Below are 22273 nucleotides of genomic sequence, written 5' to 3' on the forward strand. Positions count from 1 at the left end.
TGGATTTATTGCTTATTTATTAAAAATATATATTCATTTAAAATCTCAAGACAATATGCAGTACTGTATTCTTGCTTGTTTGATGCTTCTGCTGGGTTAATGTAAAACGTAACTTTAAAAGTTGTCACCTGCCCTAAAATGATCTATGATGAAGGGTGTGATACAAATTCTACAAATCAAGAACGCTTGCTGTGCTTCTGTTCTTGGGAGCTCTAAGGACTGGGCCCAGCCATAGGAGAACCTACAGCAAGTAGCCTCTCTGAACAGAACCATAGTCAGCAACTGTTCTGGAATATTATCAGTCCATTGAGGTAAAGAAGGTGTCAGCCTATTTTAACCATACTATGTTCTGATCAATGGTGTGCTGGGGAAGGGGTCATTCCTAGATGCACTGCACATGAAATAGCATTTTGTAGTACCATATATTAGACATTTTTACACAGTTAAAGATCCTGTTAGGTGCTGGTGTGAGTGAGTGCAACATCAGTGTCTGCAATGGAATCCAATGTTACCAACTAATAACAAAAAAAGTAAATATTAGAGCCCATCAGATCCTTAAAAGTTAAACTGCCCCAGCAAAAATGTCTCTGCCTGTGCCAGAGGGCCTGGAAGAGAGGTGTAGGTCTTCTCACTTCTGCTTTGCAAAGAGGATAAACAGTGAGAAGGACCCTGCTGTTTTTTATCTTCTCCTAGCCACAGTGCACATGGGAGAAATTCTTGCTTCTCCTCCAAGCCTTCTGCATATGCCAAAGGAATTGGGAAAGAGGGTTTGATTGCAAGCACAAATAGTGGCTGGCTAGCAAGCCTTGACAAGATCTGTAGAATCTAATGCATCATCAGTGACATTGGTACCAACATTGTAGATTAGATTAACTTGAAATTTGGCTCAGAGGTACATTTGTATGATGATTTGCTCCCAAACAACTGCTCCCAACGTACACTTGGTATAACTGACTCTCTGGCAGAAGATGCATGCCTAAGATACTTTGTTATCTTTTTTTTTTTATTGCTCTGGTTTTATATTTCATTTGTTTTCTCTATACTGTATGGAATCAAAAGGCAAATGATAGAAATGTTTACCAAAAAACGCCCCCGGGTAACCACCAATATATTAGCTAAACTGAATTTATAGCTGGTAATCCTGAAGACACTGAAATGTCTTAATTAAACTGTTAGAAACAGAATCCAATATTCACAAACTATGGCATTTTATTTCGGAGGCCTTTGCTTACATTTATACAATATATTACATAATTCCATTGTCTGCAGAACCTAATATATATTTTATAGCTTTTCTTTATATGTCTTTCCTTCAATGTTTGTCAACAATTTTTTACAGTCCTGTACATATCTGAATAGCTTGAAACCATTTTCAATAAAATCAGTTACCTTTTAAGCACACACTACTAAGACTGAAAATGCTTTTCTTAGAAAAGTCGAATGTAAAGATTCTGACACTCTAGCATCTACAAACAGAAGGTTTGAAATTCTTACATGTTGTATTGCCAGAAAAAGAAATAAAACAAAAAAAGAAAAACATGCCAGCCCCCATAAGCCCAGCCAAAAAAAGTACACAGAACTACAATTAAAACAGTAAAACAATCTGTACAATAAAGTACTGTGTATTAACAGTGCCAGGTATTAAATAGCTTGAATGAACACTCCGCAATATACAAATGTCTTACAAAGTTGTGTAATTAAATACAAGTGCCAACCGAGAGAGGGCTTGGGATCCATACAACATAAAGTCAATAGAAGTGAAAACAGTTGAGTTGATTTGGGGTTTTGTACAAGGCAATTAAAAAAAAAAAAGTATCTACCACTCAGTTAGCTATTTATATTATAAACAACTATCCCTTCTGTGGCAATGTTCTTCTCGACACCCATGTATAATATTAACACAGTTTACTCCTTCTTGAAGACCTCTCAGTTGTAGCTCATAATAAAATAAGCATTACAAATGAAATATTTGTTGCTTTAACTGAAAAGAAACTTTTACAAGAAAACACAAAAATATAAGTGTTATAATTCATTATGAATAAATATACACTTTAAACTGGCTAAATACAATCTTTATACATTAAGATTTAATACAGTTTGTTAGCCATTTTCTTCTTTTTTTCACAATGTATTTTTATCAAAATTAAAAAAAATACTGATTCATAGAAAAATGGCAAAGTACAGTAGTTTCATTCCAATTCCTGGGTTATTTAAAACCCCACAGTAACCTATTTAGCCTAATTCAAACCTGTAAACATTAGTAAGCCTTTTAAACAGAATCCTTATATTTGGTTATCAGGTCTGATGAGAAACATCCTATTGATGGCAGGTTTGGAATTAAATTACATGTGCTTGACTTGTACAGTTATAGCCACCATAAGGTAAATAGTTAAATAGTTAAAAAACAATTGTCTTGTAAAAATGAAAATAGGTTCATTTTTCCTAAATAATGGAAAAATATCAAATGCTCCAGCTTTAACAAAATACCAGGGAATAGGTGAACAGTAAGCCACTTTTAACACATTAATTAGGCCTACCCAACAACTGTATGCTTACCGTATCCATTCTACTGGCAGTGAACAGCCTTCATTTGCCACAGTGGAAGGCCTTCAACTCACCACACAATTCCCAGACAAGTTGGAAACAATTATTGCTTGAGGAAAAGCAGTTTGTTGTACTTTTTCTTCAAAAAAAGTGCACTTAAGTGCAAAGTTAGCTTGTCAAGAAAAAATTTAAATACAAAATAGTGCTTGTCTGAATTTTGTGCCACTGTGCAGTATAAAAAGTGGCCCTCAGCAGCCATTAAGTGCAAAGTGCTTAGGCAAGTCTTGCTGTCACCTGCACTCAACTGACATTCCATTCTGTGATGAACTCGACATGGGTGGATCTGCTAAACTTAACATAACTGCTGCTGTAATGGAACTGGAAGAAGGCGAGGAAGAGGATGACGACGTGGTAGCAGCACCTGTAATGAAGAGCAAAAAATTAAATACTCGCTGATAAGAATAGTTACAGAAATCAAATAACATTTAGGGCATATATCGGCATTTTGTAACTACCTCCTGAGTGCTTTTATAGTTGTGGTCGTCTCTTCAGTGATACGTGTTGCTTTATTAAGCAATCTTAAGGGCATTTACAGCACAATCATATAAAAGTTTATACTGAAGTAAGTCCCCTGGATTTCAGTGGGGCTTAGTCACAGGTAAGTGGGTAAGACTGTAGCTTCACTTCACTTTGGTGCACACAGATTGACACAATTTAAGAAGGTATACTTCATTTTAATGGATTCACTTCTGTTACCAAGTTCATTTTTGCATTGAAAAAGAGCTCTATGAAGCCCAGTCTTGCAACAGAAGCCCAACCAGGATTACTAATTTGCCCATCTTGTATTTTGGAAGGATTTTGCCTTTGATCTTAAGTGAAATAGTAAATGTCACTGAAATGAAAGGGACTTGCTTCCATGTTGGTGCACTTAGGTTTGGGGTATTTGTCTGAAACATAGTAGTTTTACTTGCTTCAGAGTTAATTTTCCAGATGAGTTTAAGACTGCTGGGTGAGGCATGTCCCATGTTCCAATAACTGCATTATCTCCCAGTTTAGACATTACATTTGAAGGAGGACAAGCAGCAAGGGAAAGGAAAATATGATCTAAAGATCCACTTCCCATCACACACTATACATAGGCTCACACTGTTGCTTTGTAATAAGTCCTTTTTGTGCATCATCATTATATAGATCAGTTTGCCAGCTGCTCCTCCTGGCCTAATAAACAGTACAATCAGGTAGCACTTGTGGATTGAGCGGTTGCAATGAGATAATCCTAACTTTCTCACAAACGTGTTTGCTTCCTTGTGATTATTTTAATGTACACTGGATGGGAAAGAGGTCTACATGGAGCAATTCCTGCACTCTTCTTTTACAATGCCTGCCCATAGAGAAGGGATGAGCATGAGATTTATTAATGCCCCCGTTTTTTACTTTGCACTGGTTTGATTTTGTTTTTTATCTTTGCTCAAGTACAGAATCAAAGAGGCAGCCACTGAGCATGTCAAAAATAACAATGTGAGAAGCAAGGGACAGCATTCAGGCTCAGATTAGGATAAGATTGAAATGGTCCCTTAATACTCACAAAATAATACCTAATATTTTAAGAGACACCCAACAGTCAAATTCTAACTTCGTCAACATGTTCAAGACCTAATTACTTACTTTCCCGCTCTTTTTTCTTCAAACGCTTTCTTCTTCTGTCAATGGAAGCTACTTCAGATTTTAAAGACAAGTAATGTTTCCTGATTTCTTGTAACTTTTCTTGTAGGATTGCTATGCGCTCTGTGCTGCTCATATTTTCTAGCTCAGCTGCAGAGAAAGCAACATTCATTAGCTCAATGCAAAATTTTAATTCTTCCACCTTATGAAAAATAACACAAAATGAGGGATAGACCAAAACTGAAGGAGATGCAACAAATTTATAGCATTATACAAATGCTAGATTTAATTAAATAAAAGTCAGGCAGTGTTAAGAAATAAATGATTCTTTATAGAAAACTGGGAAGACTGGATGAGTCTACTTATCAAGGTTATTCTTGTATCAGTAGCTACTGCCACGAGGAATCAAATACCGTATTTTTCGCTCCATAGGACGCACTTTTTCCCCTCCAAAAATGAAGGGGAAATGTGTGTGCGTCCTATGGAGCGAATGCAGGCTTTCGCTGAAGCCTGGAGAGCGAGAGGCATCGGTGCGCACCGACCCCTCTCGCTCTCCAGGCTTCAGGAAGCTATCCGCAAGCCTTGCAAGCCCGGTGGGAGTTCCCGCGGGCTCACAAGGCTTGCAGGCAGCAGCCTGCAGCCCCGGCGAGTGTCCGCAAGCCTTGCGCGCCCGGCAGGAGGTCCCGCCCAGCGCGCGAGGCTTGGGGCAGCAGCCTGTCGCCCGAAGCACGGGGAGCCCTCCGGAGGGCTCCCCGTGCTTCGGGCGAGTGTCTGCAAGCCTTGCGCGCTCGGCAGGAGGTCCCGCCGAGCGCGCGAGGCTTCGGGCAGCAGCTTGTCGCCCGAAGCACGGGGAGCCCTCCGGAGGGCTCCCCGTGCTTCGGGCGAGTGTCTGCAAGCCTTGCGCGCCCGGCAGGAGGTCCCGCCCAGCGCGCGAGGCTTGGGGCTGCAGCTTGTCGCCCGAAGCACGGGGAGCCCTCCGGAGGGCTCCCTGTGCTTCGGGCGAGTGTCTGCAAGCCTTGCGTGCCCGGCAGGAGGTCCCGCCCAGCGCGCGAGGCTTGGGGCTGCAGCTTGTCGCCCGAAGCACGGGGAGCCCTCCGGAGGGCTCCCCGTGCTTCGGGCGAGTGTCTGCAAGCCTTGCGCGCCCGGCAGGAGGTCCCGCCCAGCGCGCAAGGCTTGGGGCTGCAGCTTGTCGCCCGAAGCACGGGGAGCCCTCCGGAGGGCTCCCCGTGCTTCGGGCGAGTGTCTGCAAGCCTCGCGCGCCCGGTGGGAGGTCCCGCCGAGCGTGCGAGGCTTGGGGCGGTAGCCTGCAGCCCGAAGCACGCGAGGCTTGGGGCGGCAGCCGCGGGGGGGGGGATAAATTTTTTTATTCATTTCCCCCCCCCCCCAAAAAAACGAGGTGCGTCCTATGGACCGGTGCGTCCTATAGAACGAAAAATACGGTAATCACCACCCACAAAAACCAACCAACCAACCAACCACCTATGTATATTTATTTTGCCCTAAGATTTCAAGGCAAAGAGTCTGCTTCATTGATGCAACATGAAAGTTTATGCTATAATAAATCTCTTAAGTCTTTAAAATACTACAAACGTCTTTGCCTTTGTTGCAAAACAGGCTAATGGGTCATTCCCTTGCCCCTCCAACAACCTTGGGGTTGAAGAAGGTACTCATTCAAAAGTGCAGGCACAGCAACAAGAAATCCATACTTACACATCTGAAAACTCCATTTGTAAAGTTTTGGCAAGCGATTGTTCTGTTCCTTGAGATCAGAATCCTTCTCTCCATTTTTGCCACACTTTCCTGGAGACTGTGTTCTTGCTGGAGATTTGGTATTCTGAGACTTCATTGCTGCAGGAACTGATTTTGCTGGCTGAGATTTGATGATACTTTCTCCAGCAGAAAGTTCTTCACTATCACTGCTGTTTGCTGAAGAAACACAGGAAATACAGGTTTAGCATATTCCTAAAAATCTCAGCACCCCTTTGAATGTTTGTTTCCAAATATAAGACGCAGCTCTTACTGCGGGGTAAAACTAATCTTGACGCAGACAATCTGGCTGCAATCTTCCAATAAAAACAGAATGGCAGTTTAAAACAGGTAACTGGAAGAGAAAACGTAACACTTGTTTCCATAGAGATGAGTGGTACCTGGCCCTGGTGCCAGAGGGCAAGGAATTCCACAATTTTATATGGGTTAGGCAGCCCTTATCACTTATGAGAACTCATTCGGGGGGGGGGGGGGTGTACAGATTTTTTTTTTGTATGTACAGATTCTATAACTTCTTCATTCCAACAACAATGCAAAATGCATTCAGTTGTGAGAAACATGAATGATATTAAGGTTTGACCCAAAAGCAGGCCCAAAACTGTTGCAAATACATTTTCTAAAGTTTGAAGCTGAAGTTTGCTATACTTACGTTTGCTTTTCTTTTTGTTGTTCACCACAGATGCTTTGTGACTTCTTTTTTGCTTTTTTGAGGAACCACCTCCCTGGACATCTTTGAGCCTTTTTTGGCCAGGACAAGCTTTAGTAAAATAATAGCAAGAACAAGATATTACACAATGTATTTTACATACCAGCGACACCAATGTTTACTTTTTAAACAATGAAGTGGAATTAACTTAAAATATCTGCTTCCTGCTTCAATGCAAATTCTCTAAAGTAAGTAGGCCTAGACCAAAGAAGAGACATACCCATGTGGGGAAAAACCGCACGCACAACCTGAGCTTTGCTTGCTGCTTTTGTCTCAGCAGTTGCTACTGAAGAGGCAAACCACTGTTCAGTTTAGAAAGCATCTTGCCTCTAAGGCAGTGGAAACTAATGTGGCAAAAGCAGGATGTGAAGTTGCAGCTGTGTGTGTGGTCCTTTCCTGCACAGCCATATCCCCTTTTTGGGTCCCAGCCATAGAAAATATGAATGGTAGATATTCTGATTTATTCAAAGCAAGGATTTTGTTAAATGATTCTTTAAAACTGAGAGAAGAAAAAACAAGACATGTGTTATTAAAATAAACTTTCAAGCAACAGTCTGCTCAATTTAATAGAATGATAAAGTAATGGCCACTCTTAGTTTAGAAATCCCTTTAGAAAATGTGAAAAAAATATGCACTACTCCTGTAATAAAAAGCCTACCATACTAGGGATGAAATTTAATAGAATAGGAACATTAATCATGCTTGTACGTTTTTGAAAGATTTAGTTATTTTCAACTGTCTAGTAATCTAACTAAGTCTGAGACAATTTTATCCTAGTTTCTAAAGACAGTAATCTACATTTCACAGGACATGTAAAGCTACTATGCTGAACAACAGATAACATGAACAGAGCAGAAATGGAAGAATGCTGTAGAGCAAACCAGGATTGGTTGGCAGTGACAAGTGGATAAAGAAGATCAAATGTGCAGTCTGATGTCCTCTTCAGCCAGCTGCACCATTCTTTAGCAAAATATATAAATATTGTACTGTAGTTAATACTGTACTGAAATTCAAAACAATTTTGTTAGATCCCATGGTCAACTATAATCTACTAGACCATATAATCTATTAGACTGTAGCCATTCAATTACATTTTCCAGATAACTTTTGAGATAACAAAATATTTTCATTCTCATTTGTGAGATAAACTTGTGCAAAGAATAATGGCACATTGACATAGTTCAGTATTAATATCAGATTCCTAACATCTCTCATTTTAAATAATAAGACGCATTCTTTCAACTCTAAAAGATATGGGGCTGAATCTGTTCCCAGAAGGGAAGCCTTGGGTCCAACCCACTGATAATTATATTCCATTTTCTGAACAGTACAGTTTTCACAGAGATTTAAGACATCTTGAAGACAGACAGAAACCTTGGAACTCAACACATTAATAACGAATTTGGAAAAGTGATAAAAGCTAAACGGCACAATGTTTATACCTTTCTCAGCGTGTTCTGGTTGATTGCTGCTGCTGGAGCTGACACTGGCATCAAAGCCTGTAGGAGATATATTTCCTTCAGACTGCAGGTCCTGCAGTTCCCCTACAACACTGTCCACCTCAATTGTGCTATCCGTTTCACTCTTGATACTTCGTACCTCTTCTTGATTTGGTGCCAGTGGTTCAGACACAGACGCGCTGGACTGATGTCTGCTGGATTCTGCTACTGTTACAGACGGGGGCGATTCAGGTGTTGTGGGAGGGGTGTTTAGTACGGAATTACTGCCACTGCTTGGGAATTCAACTTTTTTGTCATTCGTTTCAGCTGGCTTCTCCTCAACAGGTTTCATTTCTGTGCTGAGTGGCAAAGGTCTTTCAGATTTAGAACTGGGAAAAGAAGTCTCTTCTACGAGAGTTTGCAGGTGTTGCTCCGGTGGAGCATCCTCGGAAGACACATGTGGCGGAGAAGCTGCTGCCTCTGTGTCAGAGTCTGAAAAAAGCTCCTTGAGGGTTTTTTTAGGCCACTGCCCCTGAATACTCGACCAGACATCTTTTCGATCTTTAGCTCTGGTATTTTGAAGCCTTTCGTCAGAGTTAGTTAGAAGTTTTACTCTCTTCTCTGCCACTTCAGAGAAACCTGAATAAAAAGCATTTGTCCGTAAGGATTTCCTCTTCTCATCCAAACCATTGTACTTCTTGGTTGGTGTTATTTTTAATTTAGTTTTCCCCTCATCTTCATCTGAAGAGCTGTTGCTACTGTTTTCCAAACTTAACATGTCTTTGCCATTTGATTTTTCATCCTTGATATTAGGTGACCCAGTTTTTACACATTCCTCTGGGACACAATATCTTCGTTTTCCACGTTTCACTGGGGGTTTTGTTTTATCCACTGCCTCTTTCTTGACATCTTTCTTCTTCTTGGTGGCTTCGTTCTCTCCCTCATAATCAGTATCATCAGATAGTTCTGCCAATTCTTTTCGTAGTCTTTCCGGAGATTTGGATGCTGGTTTGGATGCTGTGGCATCTGAAAGGGATTTGACCTCTTCTGGAAAGGGCAAGCTGTTCTGCTCTTTTGGACAGAGTTCATTGTTACCTTGGCTCAAAGCCTCATCTTGTGGTTCTTCCTTACCATTATTATAAACACTTGGAGGACTTTGGTCATCATCTTGCTCGCTGTCATCAGAGCTTTCAGAAGCTGGTGGAGGAACCAAGAAAATCAAATGCAAAAACCATCATCCTAACTATATTTCTGGATATATTACAATTATATTGATGCAAAAACATTTGTTTTAGGCTTCAAGATCTTTATATCTATTAAAATTAGGCATTCAAAAATCTTAAAAAGCAAATCAAACAGTTCTTGTTTTGCAATGCTGCTGGGTAATTATACCAAGGAACTTGTATTGTATTTTGGAACTCTATTAAGTGATTGAGGCCCTGATAAATACATCTTCACTCATAGGAGCACGAAGCATATATGGATGCATGCAAAAATCTTCCCAGTTAAGCATACAAATTACATGCTCATCTCTTACAGCACTGATAACCTGATGGAGAGAATGGGATGCCTAGGTTTTACTCCTAATATGCAATCACATATAAGTAAGAGTGCTAATCACGTGTTTGGCAATGTGCATGAAATACATGGGGTTTCCTCTCATGTGGCATTCTTTTGAGAGAGGGTGGGTTATGGGTTTCTTTTTGCTCTTGTCTTTATTGTGTATTCTGTTTTTTTATATCTTGTATTTTTATGATGTGAACTGCCCTGAGATCTATGGATGAAGGGCAGTACAGTGGTACCTCGGGTTACAGACGCTTCGGGTTATGCGTTTTCAGGTTATGGACGCGCTGAAACCCTGAAGTACCGGAACGGGTTATTTCCGGGTTTCGGTGCTCGCTGAAACAGGCCCATGCAGATCTTGTCTGAGGACCCAGGGCAGGAGTCTTGTTAGAATAAAATTATAAACTCAAACATGATAAGTACAGCCAGCCCCTGGCAGGCCCGCCACCCCCCACCCAGCTGGCTTAGCCCTCTGAGGTCCTGGACAAGTGTACCCAGCTGTTCCATGCTCTGTGTGGGCCTGGGCTAAAATACCTTACCAGTCCTCAATCCAGTTGTGTAACATCAGCCTCTTTTTATTTTTTAAAAAAATCATTTAAGTGGACACTGGAAGCTGTAATAGAGTTGGAATATTGGTCCATCTGGCTAAGTATTGTCTAAACTGATTTACACACTTCTCCAAGTTTACAGGCAGGGGTCTCTTCCTCAGCCCTAACTGAAGATGCTGAAGATTCAACCCAGGTACTCCTGCACACAAAACTTGTGTTTTACCAATGAATGAGAACACTTCAATGGGTTGTTGTTGGTTTTTTTTGCAAAAAGTAATATTATTCCTGCTTCTCCACAAGTTTTTGCATCAAAAACCATACTTTTTATGTTTATTAATGCAAACTGGACCTTTAGATACAATTAATAAAAACCTTTACGCAAACACCACAGAAATAAATATTCTTTTCTCAAACAATCTAAGATAGCTTGTAACTTGCAATACAAATGATGAAACAGACTCAAAGGAAAGTGCACGAGATGAAAAGGAAATGAGGATGGTTTCAAAAGGCTTTATCAGAGAAATGGCTTTAAAAAGGAAATGCAATATTCTTTGGAGGATAAAAGTGAATCAATCCCACATGTTCTAAGACTGTAGAATTAGAAAGGAAAGGAGAACGAAGACTCCCTAAAGGAGCAACATAGAGTATGGTTCCATTGTGAGAAATGACAGATTGATACCATATTGTATGGGACCAGGTCCAACATTCAAACAACTGAGCAATCAATTGCATGAGCCCAAGGGGACTTTATATTTATCTTCTTGATCAGCAGCTTGTTGATCAAGATGGCTTTTAAAACTTCGAAGATTTTCATGGAGAGCGGCTGTTCAGAAAAATCAGCCAATAATTCCATTCAGCAAACACAAGCCTTTGGGCTCAGCTAAAGTAGTTCGTTGGATTCTGACCCAAGACTAGAAGCCACAAGTTTGTTTAAGGAGGAATGGAACTACTAGGATGTGGGTGAAATGAAATAAAAAGTTAAAATGTGAGTTGCTATATCTAGTAACAGACAGAAAAGCAAAAATGTGTTGATGTCCATAAAAAAGGAAAATGTTAGAACAAACTAGGAACAGATGAATGTAGATGGTAGGAAACTAAAGAACAAAAAAGAAGAGGGGGCAACTCACTCACACAAAGACATGATTACTTACTCCGGCCTGCTATAGTTTTCCTGTTTCTTAATGAGCCTAGATTCTTATCCATACTTTGTACTAAGTAAACGAATGATCATGCTTAAGCTAGTCACCAGTACTATTGATTTCAAAATACATGAATGTGCTTCCCTCTTTCTTCTTTATCAGCTCTTATCTTTGCCTTCTGTTCTCTCCTTGGGTGAGATCCAACATAATGTTAACACAAGATGTTTGAGAGTTGACATTATTATGTGAGTCGCAACACACAAGCTTATGTGTCACAGAGACTAATAATAATAATAATAGCAGTGGCGCTAGGTGTTGAACTACATCTTACACACAATACTAATTGAATTTGGCTTTTGTGCTAAGCTAAGAACAATACTTCCATGATGGAGAAATAATTTCTAGATCCCTATATTTAAACAGATTACATCAGTAGAGATAATTTCCTCAAGTATTGTAATTCTAAACATTCATGCTAATGTGGTAGGAGTAAACATGTCAGTATTGCCTTGATCACTGCAGCAAAATAAGCAACATTTGCTCCATTTTACCTTTGGGTTCGACCCATGAAATGTAAAGAAATAAAACAGAAAATTTAGAGAAAAGTATTTGCTCCAAGAAATAAAGACTGCATCTCCACTGCAGATAATCCTTATACAAAAGGTTACTTCATTGCACAATGCATGCAGCATATGCACACAGTACAAAAAAGTTGCAAACTAATTCCAAAAACATAATAAGAAATAGCTATTTTCTGTGCAATTTTCCATTTAGTGTTGGATTGTTTCTTAGCATCAACCTCACAAATGTGTCCACAGAATTTACTAGTCCACCAATGGAAAAATTAAATAATTATTAACATGTATTCTCAAACACATGTGTTTGCATAAATGTTACCCTTGACACTGATACATATCACTACATGAAAACATTTAGAGATGATTGCATGTGTTAGTTATTAACGGCAGTTTGACAAGGCTCACCAAGGCTTTCTTGTCTCCTTATCTGAACATGGTTCTTCACTAAATGGTTATTCACTAAAGGCGACTAGGGTCTGTTTAAAGCCTGTACCTTCCCTAGTACTAGAAAAATGTTTGCACAATAAACTGTAACGTGTCTATTACCTTGCAGTCCATTAAGGATAGAAATAATCTCTGAAGATTTATTTGGAGCAGTTTCAGAAGTTTTGGCTTCAGCGCAGTCTGATTTGGATGCCATCTCAGGTGATATACTGGCATGAAAAGGTGGTTTTGATGAGCGTCGCAATTTAAACGTTTTAGGAGAATATTTTTCATCTTTCTCTTTGTCTGCTTTATTCTAGTGTATAAGAAAAATATATTCAGTTAATTAAGCCATACTATTTATCTTAAGAGTTTTGAGCATAAAACTCTGGAAAGCTATCACACATGCTGTGGAGAAGGAAGCCTAATGGAGCAGATATTAAGCTTTCTACAAGAGTTCCATAAGTGGAATTTTATCTTTGTTAGATAATGAATTTCTGCCAACAAACAAACAAGAAAAATACAAATCCCAAATATGTGCATAGACACATATACACACTTTCCAGTGAAATTGGTGAAGGTGTACCTTCTGAAATTTTGGAAACAGTTCTGCTGCTGCGCAGAAGCTTTTAACGTCCATCCTCATAAATGAACCTGGTGTTGAACCTCCAGAACGCTAAGAATGTGAGGGTTGCATCCAGTGGTGTCACTCAGCTGACTAAAGCTTCCATCAGTGGAATGGAGTGGGAAGCGTTCTTTGGCACCCCCCCCCCAGACCCTCTAAATCTGTTCCAGAGGTTTGGGGATCCTTCAGAGCAGATTTAGAGGAAGGGGCCCTGCAGTGTAAAAGGGAAATAACCAAAAATGGCTTTCCTCCTTGTTCCACTGATTGAACCCTTTGTCTACGGAATGACATCATTGGATACAAGCCTGCCAAGACAGAGCATTATTAGGACCCATGCTGAGTCCTGCTCACTCTCTGGGTGATGGTCTAACCAGGTGATTGATTCTTGGTCCCGTCGAGGGATATCTCAAAACAGGGTGAAAACTATAAGTAAGTGAAGAGTTTCATTATATGTATGACACTGGAGATAGTCTCAGTGTAGTCCTAAATGGAATCTGGGGGGTTTGCATTATTAAATTGCACTTTTTCTATCATGGATTTCTCATATTTGCTAGGAAAAAAGCTCTATGATATTGGAAATTGTGAATGTTCCATACTGGATAAAAGGCAGTATATCAATCTATATAACAAACAAACCAACCAACCAACCAACCAACCAACCAACCAACAAACAGTTATCTAACTAAGCAACACTGGGCCAATAAAAAAACACCACACTGCCTACTGTTATGTTTTGATGAATAAGTTGCCAAACACATAATATGGGTCTGATATAGGATGACTGGCTTTGTCCTTCACAGTCAACAGTATTATGTTAACTCAGATACATAATGACAAGTAAATATGAAACAACATTCTTGTGGCACTGAATTTCCCTCCAACTAGAACAGCTGCTATCATAAATGAGTATGTTGTCTTTTCTCTTCCACTTATTCATATGAATATATTCAGCAGTAGTCCAAAGTCAACTACCTTTATTTTCTTCCGATGCTTTATTTTTGGCACATTTTTGTCAGCTGGTCTCACTATCTTGTCTGCTTTGATCCATTCATCATACCTACAAGGAAATAAAATACATAATGTTACATTTTGGGAGATATTCAAAGCATGGTCTTCAGCAGGGGTAGCCAACATGGTGCTTCCAGATCTTGTTGGACACCAACTCCTATCAATCCCAGCCAACATAGCAGATGGTCAGAGATGATGGGAATCGGAGTCCAATAGTACCTGGAGGGTCCACATTAGTTTCCCCAAGTCTACAGGAACAACAAGTAGAAATACATGTTTTCCACTAGAAATGATATTACATGAATAGCAACAGCAACAATAACCTAACATTTACAGAGTACCTGAAAAACATAGGAGGGCAATCTTCAACTTCCTGGCATTAATATGCCTTTTTCTCTAGAACTCCAAGGTCTATCAAACAGAGCCAGAAACAAAATAATGGCTGATGGCCTGATGCAACTGATAGCTCAGGTGGGATAAATACCTACAGGGGTGCCCCGCAAGACGAATGCCTCGCAAGACGAAAAACTCGCTAGACGAAAGGGTTTTGCGTTTTTTGAGTCGTTCCGCAAGACGAATTTCCCTATGGGCTTGCTTCGCAAGACGAAACATCTTGCGAGTTCTTGCGAGTTTTTTTTCCTTTTTCTTAAAGCCGCTAAGCCGTTAATAGCCGCTAAGCCGTTAATAGCCGTGCTTCGCAAGACGAAAAAACCGCAAGACGAAGAGACTCGCGGAACAGATTAATTTCGTCTTGCAAGGCACCACTGTACTTCACTTCATAAGTCTTTCACTGGGATAACTGGCAGATGCAAGTACAAATCTATATATGAGTTACTACAGGTTAAGGGTTCCAAACAAACCCTAGAACTGTCCAGCAGAGCTGCAATACTCATTTTGCAGTTGAGGAATCCTTGAGGCTTAGAGATTAGCCAGCCAAAGCAGATTTTTTTTTAATAAAAACAACAACAACCCTGAAGTTAAACAATTCTGAGCCAGAAATCAAAGATCTGCCAAGACCCTGGTGCACCTTTTACCTGCCTTACTTTGAAGTATTGAGTTTCACATATATTCTTACTGAAAACCTTGTAATAACTTTTTAAGGCAGGGCAATTATTATTATCTCCATAGTGCAGCTGGGGGGCTGAAACAAAGGCCGTGTTCCCACATACTGCTATGGTTTAAAGATACATGGATGAGTCGAAATAAGCCTGAGCAAAGCACAGAGCTCACATTCTCTCTCTCCCACATTGCCAGGAGGAGGGCTTCTACTAAATTTATTTTGTTTCAAAGAACCTCCTGACTTAAAATGAAAAGTGGCTAGTTGTTAATGAATCTGGCTTGTTCAGCAGCTAACCACTATAAGGCAGGATTCCTGCTTTGCACACAACACTGGTGAGATTCTTTGTAACTGAATAAAACCAGTAGAAGCCTTCCTATGTGAGTGGAGGGAGAGCATGTAAGTCTTTGGGATTGTTGAGGCTCATTCATACAGCACTAAACCATAGTGTTATGTGTGAAGAACCCAAAGAGAGTGAGTAGCTTGCTTTAAGACAATCCAATGAGTTCATAGCTGGTACAAAATCAATACTTTAGAGTTCCAGAGCTCAAGCTAAGTTTCTAAGCCACTATACTATACTAAATCTCTTTATATTCTAGTTCAGTTTCCTGGGACACAGAAGTACCCCCATTATTTAAACATGGAATATGGAAAGCTGACAATTCAAGCTAAAGACCACTGAGCAGATTTACATGATGGAGCAGGTTTTTGAGAGTAAGAATAACAAAATCAGCATTACTAGTAGTTTAATAATATCAGGAGTTTATCTTCATGAACTGAACCATTTACAGGTTTTATTCTGAAGGCCAGAATAAGAATTATTATTATTAACATTCAAAAGTATTGGTTAAAAAATCCTTTAAGATAATAACTTTTTAAGCACATAAGAAGAGCCCTGCTGGATCAGAACAAAGTCCCATCTAGTCCAGTATTCTGTTCTCACAGTAGTAGGCCAAAGCACATGGGAAGCCTGCAGGCAGGACATGAGAGCAACAGCACTCTCTGCAGTTGTACTTCCTAGGAATGGGTGTTCAGAGGCATACCAACACCATTACTGGAGGCAGCACGTACTTGGTTATCTTCAGTAATCACTCTGAAATAACTCAGAAACTTTTCATGGCAATTAAATGTAGCTTATGCTTTGACTAACTCTTACAAAATGAAAAATAAAATATTCAAAGGAAGAAGAACAACCATAAATACATTATTTTAACTTACTGACAGCATATCATACATAATTCTGGCAGTCATATTCATCCAACTCAGGAGACAGAATGAAAGTGGCTTAACATTTAAAATTCAGCAGAAAGAGTATGAATGAGTCGCCACCTTGTTAGCACTAGCACTGTTGAACACATAGTTAACAGCTGTTTCAAGCTGAAGGCCACAGTTCCCTACCTCAAAGAAGTGTCTAAACAGAAATTGTATGAGTCAGGCTATGAATCAATGCTATTTTCTTCCACAAAAGAAGACTGCAGGGTCTACATTTGATTGACAGAACTGAAACTCCTAGCTGTCTCTTTCCTTCCAACAACTCCAATCACCAAATAACAAACCTTCACCTATTGCTGGCACCTCCTAAAAATAACTATCTACTCACCTAAGCATTCTTAGTCTCTTAATGCACAAATGTATGTAGACCCTCCACCCATTCTCTCAGGTCCTGTAGCAATTTAATTCTGATTATGCAAAACTGACAATTCCTTGATTTGCTTAAAATCACATGGGATCCCTAGCCTAAATCATCTGTGTAAATATTGATGTACAGTAAACATATGTAGTCTGTCCAAGGGTTATAGAATTACAAACCAACAGTGAAGGGTCTACAATTATGATGTGAGGCATACATGATATATTATTAGTTGAAAGACAGATGTGAAAGGCATCTCTATCTGCTATTGCTTTTTTTGAGTTGGAGCGTGGAGGGAGGATACAGAGAACCACAAAGGTATGTTTTTATTATTAAATTGCTCTGAAGAACAAGAAGCCGCAAAAGCAATGAAAAAACAACTTATTAGGCGCACACACCCTAAATATAACCACCAAAGCGCGCGCTCTCTCTCTCTCTCTCTCTCTCTCTCTCTCTCTCACACACACACACACATGCTTTTGCATGCCTAGATTTCAGGACAAAAAGTTCTACTCTGTTTTCTACTGAGGCTGAAAAGTCCAATCTACAGACTTAGGGTTTGCATTTCTTGTAGGGAATTAGCAAGAGCCTCAGGGCACGACCTCTAGGGGAAATTTAAACGGTGGCTTTATGTTGATGGTCTATTGATGGTCTAAGGGTCACACTCAAAGTTAAATATACATAATAGAAACCCTTCAGTAACTAAACAATCACATGAATTAAGAGGATTCTCTAGCCCTTATAAGTATTATCTCAATCTTTCCCTCAAAAGCTAGAGTTTCAAACTGGAATACATTCAACAGGAATCACCCAAGCCACAATTAAGACTTTATAGTCAACCGCTCACAAATCTATCATTTCTACATACTAACACCAATATCATTTCAAAACTTAACTATAGCTGCTCTTGGATCTCTTATAAATAAAAATAGTCTAAAGCCTATAAATAAAAGTTCTCTTTCACAGTAAAGCAAGTAAAGCCTGAGCTCAAATTTCAACTTCTTTCTAATGCTAGGGAAAAATAAAGAGTGTTGATTGAGTAATCTAAAATATACATCCTTTTCAAAGGAAATGAAATACAAAAAAATCAAAGGCTTTGTACACGTTCATTACATCAGTTTGCAGGTCATATGTTGTGTATTCACTATTTACACTTGAACATAGAAGGCAAAACTCTTATTATTTTGCAATACATGCTCAACTTGGTTTGAAGACACATGTGAGCAAGTCAACAGTTAAGGAAACTAAATACTGCAAGAAAAAGAAAAACAAAATCCTACAATTCAAAATCTTTACTAGCAGTCTCTTATTTGTCTGATAAGCAATGACCTCATTGAACACAGCTCCATTATGAAAATAGAGAAGGTAGCATGACAAGAGTTTCCAACTATGACTCATGATGGCTGACTTTGCCAACATCAGAGAAGCCTCTCTCCAACCTTCCGAGACAAAGATAACTATAAAAGCAATGCAGATCCAAATGGCAAGCAAAGATGATAAGAAGGTCTACATGAGTATTAAATGAGAAATATGGGGCCTGTTACAAAAGCCCTTGCAAAACGCATATCCATAAAACAAACTTTTGAAAGAGCCTGAGGATGCAGCAATTTGAGAACTGCATGGAGTAGAAAATTCAATTAATGGCATAAAAGACGTCAAGAACATTTTGGGCAAAAATTAAACCCACCATTTCCCCAAAGCACTAAATTACAGCAGCAAGCCATAATAAGAGGAAGATGCTCAGACATAAAATCAGTGACACAAGTAACTATGGCAAGATGAATCTTCTTTAGAAGTGTATGGTAACAAGAAACCAGGTCTGGCCAAGTGAAAGTCAGCTATTTACTGTCCACAAAGATGCACATAAGACTCCTAGGTGCTCAGAGAAGCTGGTCATCTGGTTTAAGTGCTGAAAATGAACGATAGATTCTTGCATGCATGCAATCATCCAGATAGAAATCCAGTTATTGCAAATGAAACCTCACCTCTACTTCATGGTAAAATGTATGCTTTGCTTTTTCATGCTAGACTTTGAGAAATGTGTAGAGATCTAGCTGTGTGTTGCCCAATACTATATGATGAGCAGAGCCATAAGCTATTTCTCTATTATGTACTACTTAAAATAATGCTGAGAAAGGAGTCCGAACAAGATTATTCTTCTTGATCTATATGCTATTCAGTTGCTGTGGTTATATCCTATAATATAAATAATTTTATACAGTACAATGATCTCCAAAGAGCAGAAATATTGAAAAAAATTCAATATTCAGTGTGCTTTAAAACACACAAGTGTATTTTAGAAGTATTTGTAAGGAAGTAATCACTAGCTAAATCTCAATTACCTCACATTCCATCCGCAGTAGTGCACCAAGTAAAGGACTTCTCCACCTTCAATATCAGAATCTTTAATACTAGCTTCATACATTTTTTGATTTTTCCCTCGTCCATACCGCACTTGGACTTTCATGCCTGGTGGATAACACTCAAATTCTTCTTCTTCCTCATTGTTGTCATTGTTGTCATCTTCCTCTTCTTCCTCCTCCTCTTCTGCTTCTTCTTCATCTTCTTCTTCCTCCTTAATGGTGCCATTGCTTGAAAGGTTTAAAAAATGTCAGTTAATAAAAAGATTGGAAAAAATGTTCTGTGCCAAATGGCGTATATTGATTAATACTGCGGATGCATAGAGGGTGAAGAACAGCAGGCTCCATATATATATATGTAAATATATATGAAATCCCTTAAAAGATGAGAATTTTTAATTTATATTGTCAACTGACAAGAATATAGACAAGAATTTAGCATTCAGAATAGTGACAGAAAGTAGCTTTAAAACTTACAGAAGATTTTAAAAAGATGACTTGTTTTAATGAAAAAAACGTTTACCACCATCTATGAAGATTAAAGATGCAGCCAAGATTAAAGATAAGCCAAGATGCTACTGAAACTGTCTATCCCTAGCGGAGACCTCTTCCCCCCGCATCTTGGGCCCATATTTCTCTGTCTCTCCCTATAGAATGTATTTGAATTTTTCACTTTGTGCTTCATACATAACTAGTTTTCAGAACATAGAATCCTAGAGTTGTAGAGTTGGAAGGGACCACAAAGGTCATCTAATCCAACCCCTTGCAATGCAGAAATCTTTTGCCCAATGTGGGGCTTGAACCCACGACCCATGCTCTACCAACTGAGTATACACTGAGGTCTTTTTTTTTTGTTTTGGAACATAACATTAATTGGCAAAGGACTGCTTTAAAAGCAGAGGTATGCTTTCGTTGCTAAGGCCTCAATTCAAAAAATTGTGCAATTAATTTCGCACACTGAAAGCAGTAGCAACCCAAGCCTCATGGTTAAAACTCTTTTGACATTGGGATGAATTTCAAAATGAGCTTGTGATGAAGAAGGCAGGTGTGTATCTATTTAAAATCTCAATGGGCACACCCACACCCTTGGGCACATATAAAATAGCTCTTTGGATCCTGGTCATGACAAAGAAAGTAGTGGTCTAAGTTTTCAAAATTAAAAACTCAACCCAATATTTATGAATTTTAAATAACAGATATTTTTTTCAGGTCCTCTCCCTAGAAGTCATGGGCAGGAAGTATGGCACATTTCCCGCTGAATTTAATCATGACTTTTGAAGAGGCAAGCATCCAAAATTGGCGGCTATTTTTCACAAGCCTTGACAAAAATCCAAAGAGGGAGAAGTTGGATGAAAGAGAACCACATGTGCAGCTGAAGCTCTCCCTAGCTGTTTTTGCCATAGCAGTTTCTGCTGCTGAAGAACCAAGCCTTTGTTGAGTATAAAAAGCAGTTTTTCTCATACCCAGTGGCAAGTGCTGTGACCAGAACAGATAGTTTAAGTTATGCATGTTTTCTCTCCTATGTTACACACATGCATTCTAATTTGTCTCCAATAATATACTGGATTTGGCAATGTACTTACTTCATTACGCTTAATAAGTAAGCACTTCTTGGAGAAAATTCAAAACCATAGTAAAATGTTTTTGAACAAGTTACAGCAAGAGAAAGAGGCTGTGCAAGAAATTTATAATCTAAACTTTAATTTTTAGTATTTCATATAGAAAAAGCCCTTTCTCATCTAAATGAATGTAATATGGTTTCCTCTCCCAGTGTTCCAAGGATACAAATTTCATTGTAATTCAGATGCTTTTCCCACATAAAAAGGGATCAATCTCCCAGAAAGAACAAGCTAAACCTTAATTTGCCAATGTGTCTTCAATGGGAATATCAATGAAACAACTGTAGGGATTTGGAGCTCAACAAGCATGTTCTCCCCCATTTCAATTGTTTGTCATACAACAGTCTCTCCCCCCCCCCGCCCCATGCAGCATATTCAGCCACACCTTTTCAAAGAATTAGAAGGGACCCTGAGGAATGATCATCTCAAAATGTATTGATTTTGTTTTGCAGCACAAGGGGTGGGAGCATAAAGCCATTCTGTAATTTAAAAAGCTAACAAAAAACACTATTGGGTGTGCGGGGTTAGTAACTGAATTTCAGTTTCTCATCTAAAAGGGATCTAGGGACACTTGCATAGATTTCAGCATTTCTCTCTCATCTGTCCCCTGCTTTCCAACATCAATTTTAAAACATCAGTGCTTTCAATTCTTTTTAAAAAACACAAATCTATTAAATATTAGGCAGCACACTAATGAATAAGTTCCTGTTAAACAGAAAATTCTATTTTTTAAATATTATGTGCATTTTTCGTATTAAGTTATTATGAAATCTTAATTATATAAATCAGGAAAAGGCAAAACACAGCCATTGGCGCCCTTTAGTTCTCACTCTTTTGCTTTTAAAGTGAGTATCTAACCTTCAATGCAGCAAAAAATAATAATATTTAAAAGCTTGAAAAAATTATGGAAGCGTGAAAATCTCAGCAAATTAAATAATCCTCAAATCCTCAGAGCAAGTTATAACATCTTCTGGAACCAAATACCAGGATGCATAAGAAAGTTAAAGCGGAGATCATTTTTTAATATATATGTTTAAAAGGGGTGAAGAGTGATTTGCAATCACAGATGGAAGATACAAAGAAGCAACCAATGTCAAGAATATTCACGTCAGGGAACAGCAGAACTGTCAAGAATACATGCCTCCAAGTTTTTCAATAGATTTTTTAAAAATAGATCTGTACTATGAAGACCACAGCATTCTATTCCCAGATTGAAAATCTTGCCATACAGAAAAGAAGCAAAGCGCTGAATACCATGAAGCAGAAGTCCTGAGGGAAAATGTTGCCAGGATAGGCCAGTATGCCTTCAAGAAACCTTACTTTATGTATCTGCATACAGACAGAAGCTAGATTTCTTGTATTCCAGACACTGGTAAACCTAATATAAAAAGCATTTGCATAGCAGATGATGTTGTCTATAAGCTTTTAAATAGGATTTTTAAAACTCCAGTAAAGTGAAGATTTTGGCTAAATGGTAGTGTTGTAAAGCAAACAACTGAAAGGTCAGTTCATTAGAACGATGGGTCCCAAAATACATCAATAAGATAACACAGTAAGATGATGATGCAAGCAGTTCCCATATGTAAGCTGCCTCAAGCAGTTCAA

General features: G+C 38.9%; 1 protein-coding gene across 7 annotated transcripts in view; it reads right to left on the reverse strand.

Moving 5' to 3' along the window:
* Positions 1 to 1191: 1191 nt before the first annotated feature.
* Positions 1192 to 22273, reverse strand: part of ARID4B (AT-rich interaction domain 4B) — an 86688-nt gene continuing 65606 nt past the window's right edge. For 6 of the 7 annotated variants that reach the window (XM_080997639.1, XM_080997638.1, XM_080997637.1 and 3 more), the window contains exons 17-24: positions 19032 to 19280; positions 13967 to 14051; positions 12493 to 12685; positions 8122 to 9315; positions 6623 to 6730; positions 5917 to 6132; positions 4210 to 4356; positions 1192 to 2965 (exon numbers count right to left, since the gene is read on the reverse strand). In XM_080997639.1, the coding sequence (XP_080853765.1) occupies positions 2835 to 2965; positions 4210 to 4356; positions 5917 to 6132; positions 6623 to 6730; positions 8122 to 9315; positions 12493 to 12685; positions 13967 to 14051; positions 19032 to 19280 (2323 nt within the window). In that variant the 3' untranslated portion in view covers positions 1192 to 2834. The remainder of the gene's footprint in view (positions 2966 to 4209; positions 4357 to 5916; positions 6133 to 6622; positions 6731 to 8121; positions 9316 to 12492; positions 12686 to 13966; positions 14052 to 19031; positions 19281 to 22273) is intronic. The other variant, XM_080997641.1, reaches the window with a different exon arrangement.

This window comes from Podarcis pityusensis (assembly GCF_964106645.2).
Source record: "Podarcis pityusensis genome assembly, chromosome: 3".
Lineage (NCBI taxonomy): Eukaryota > Metazoa > Chordata > Lepidosauria > Squamata > Lacertidae > Podarcis > Podarcis pityusensis.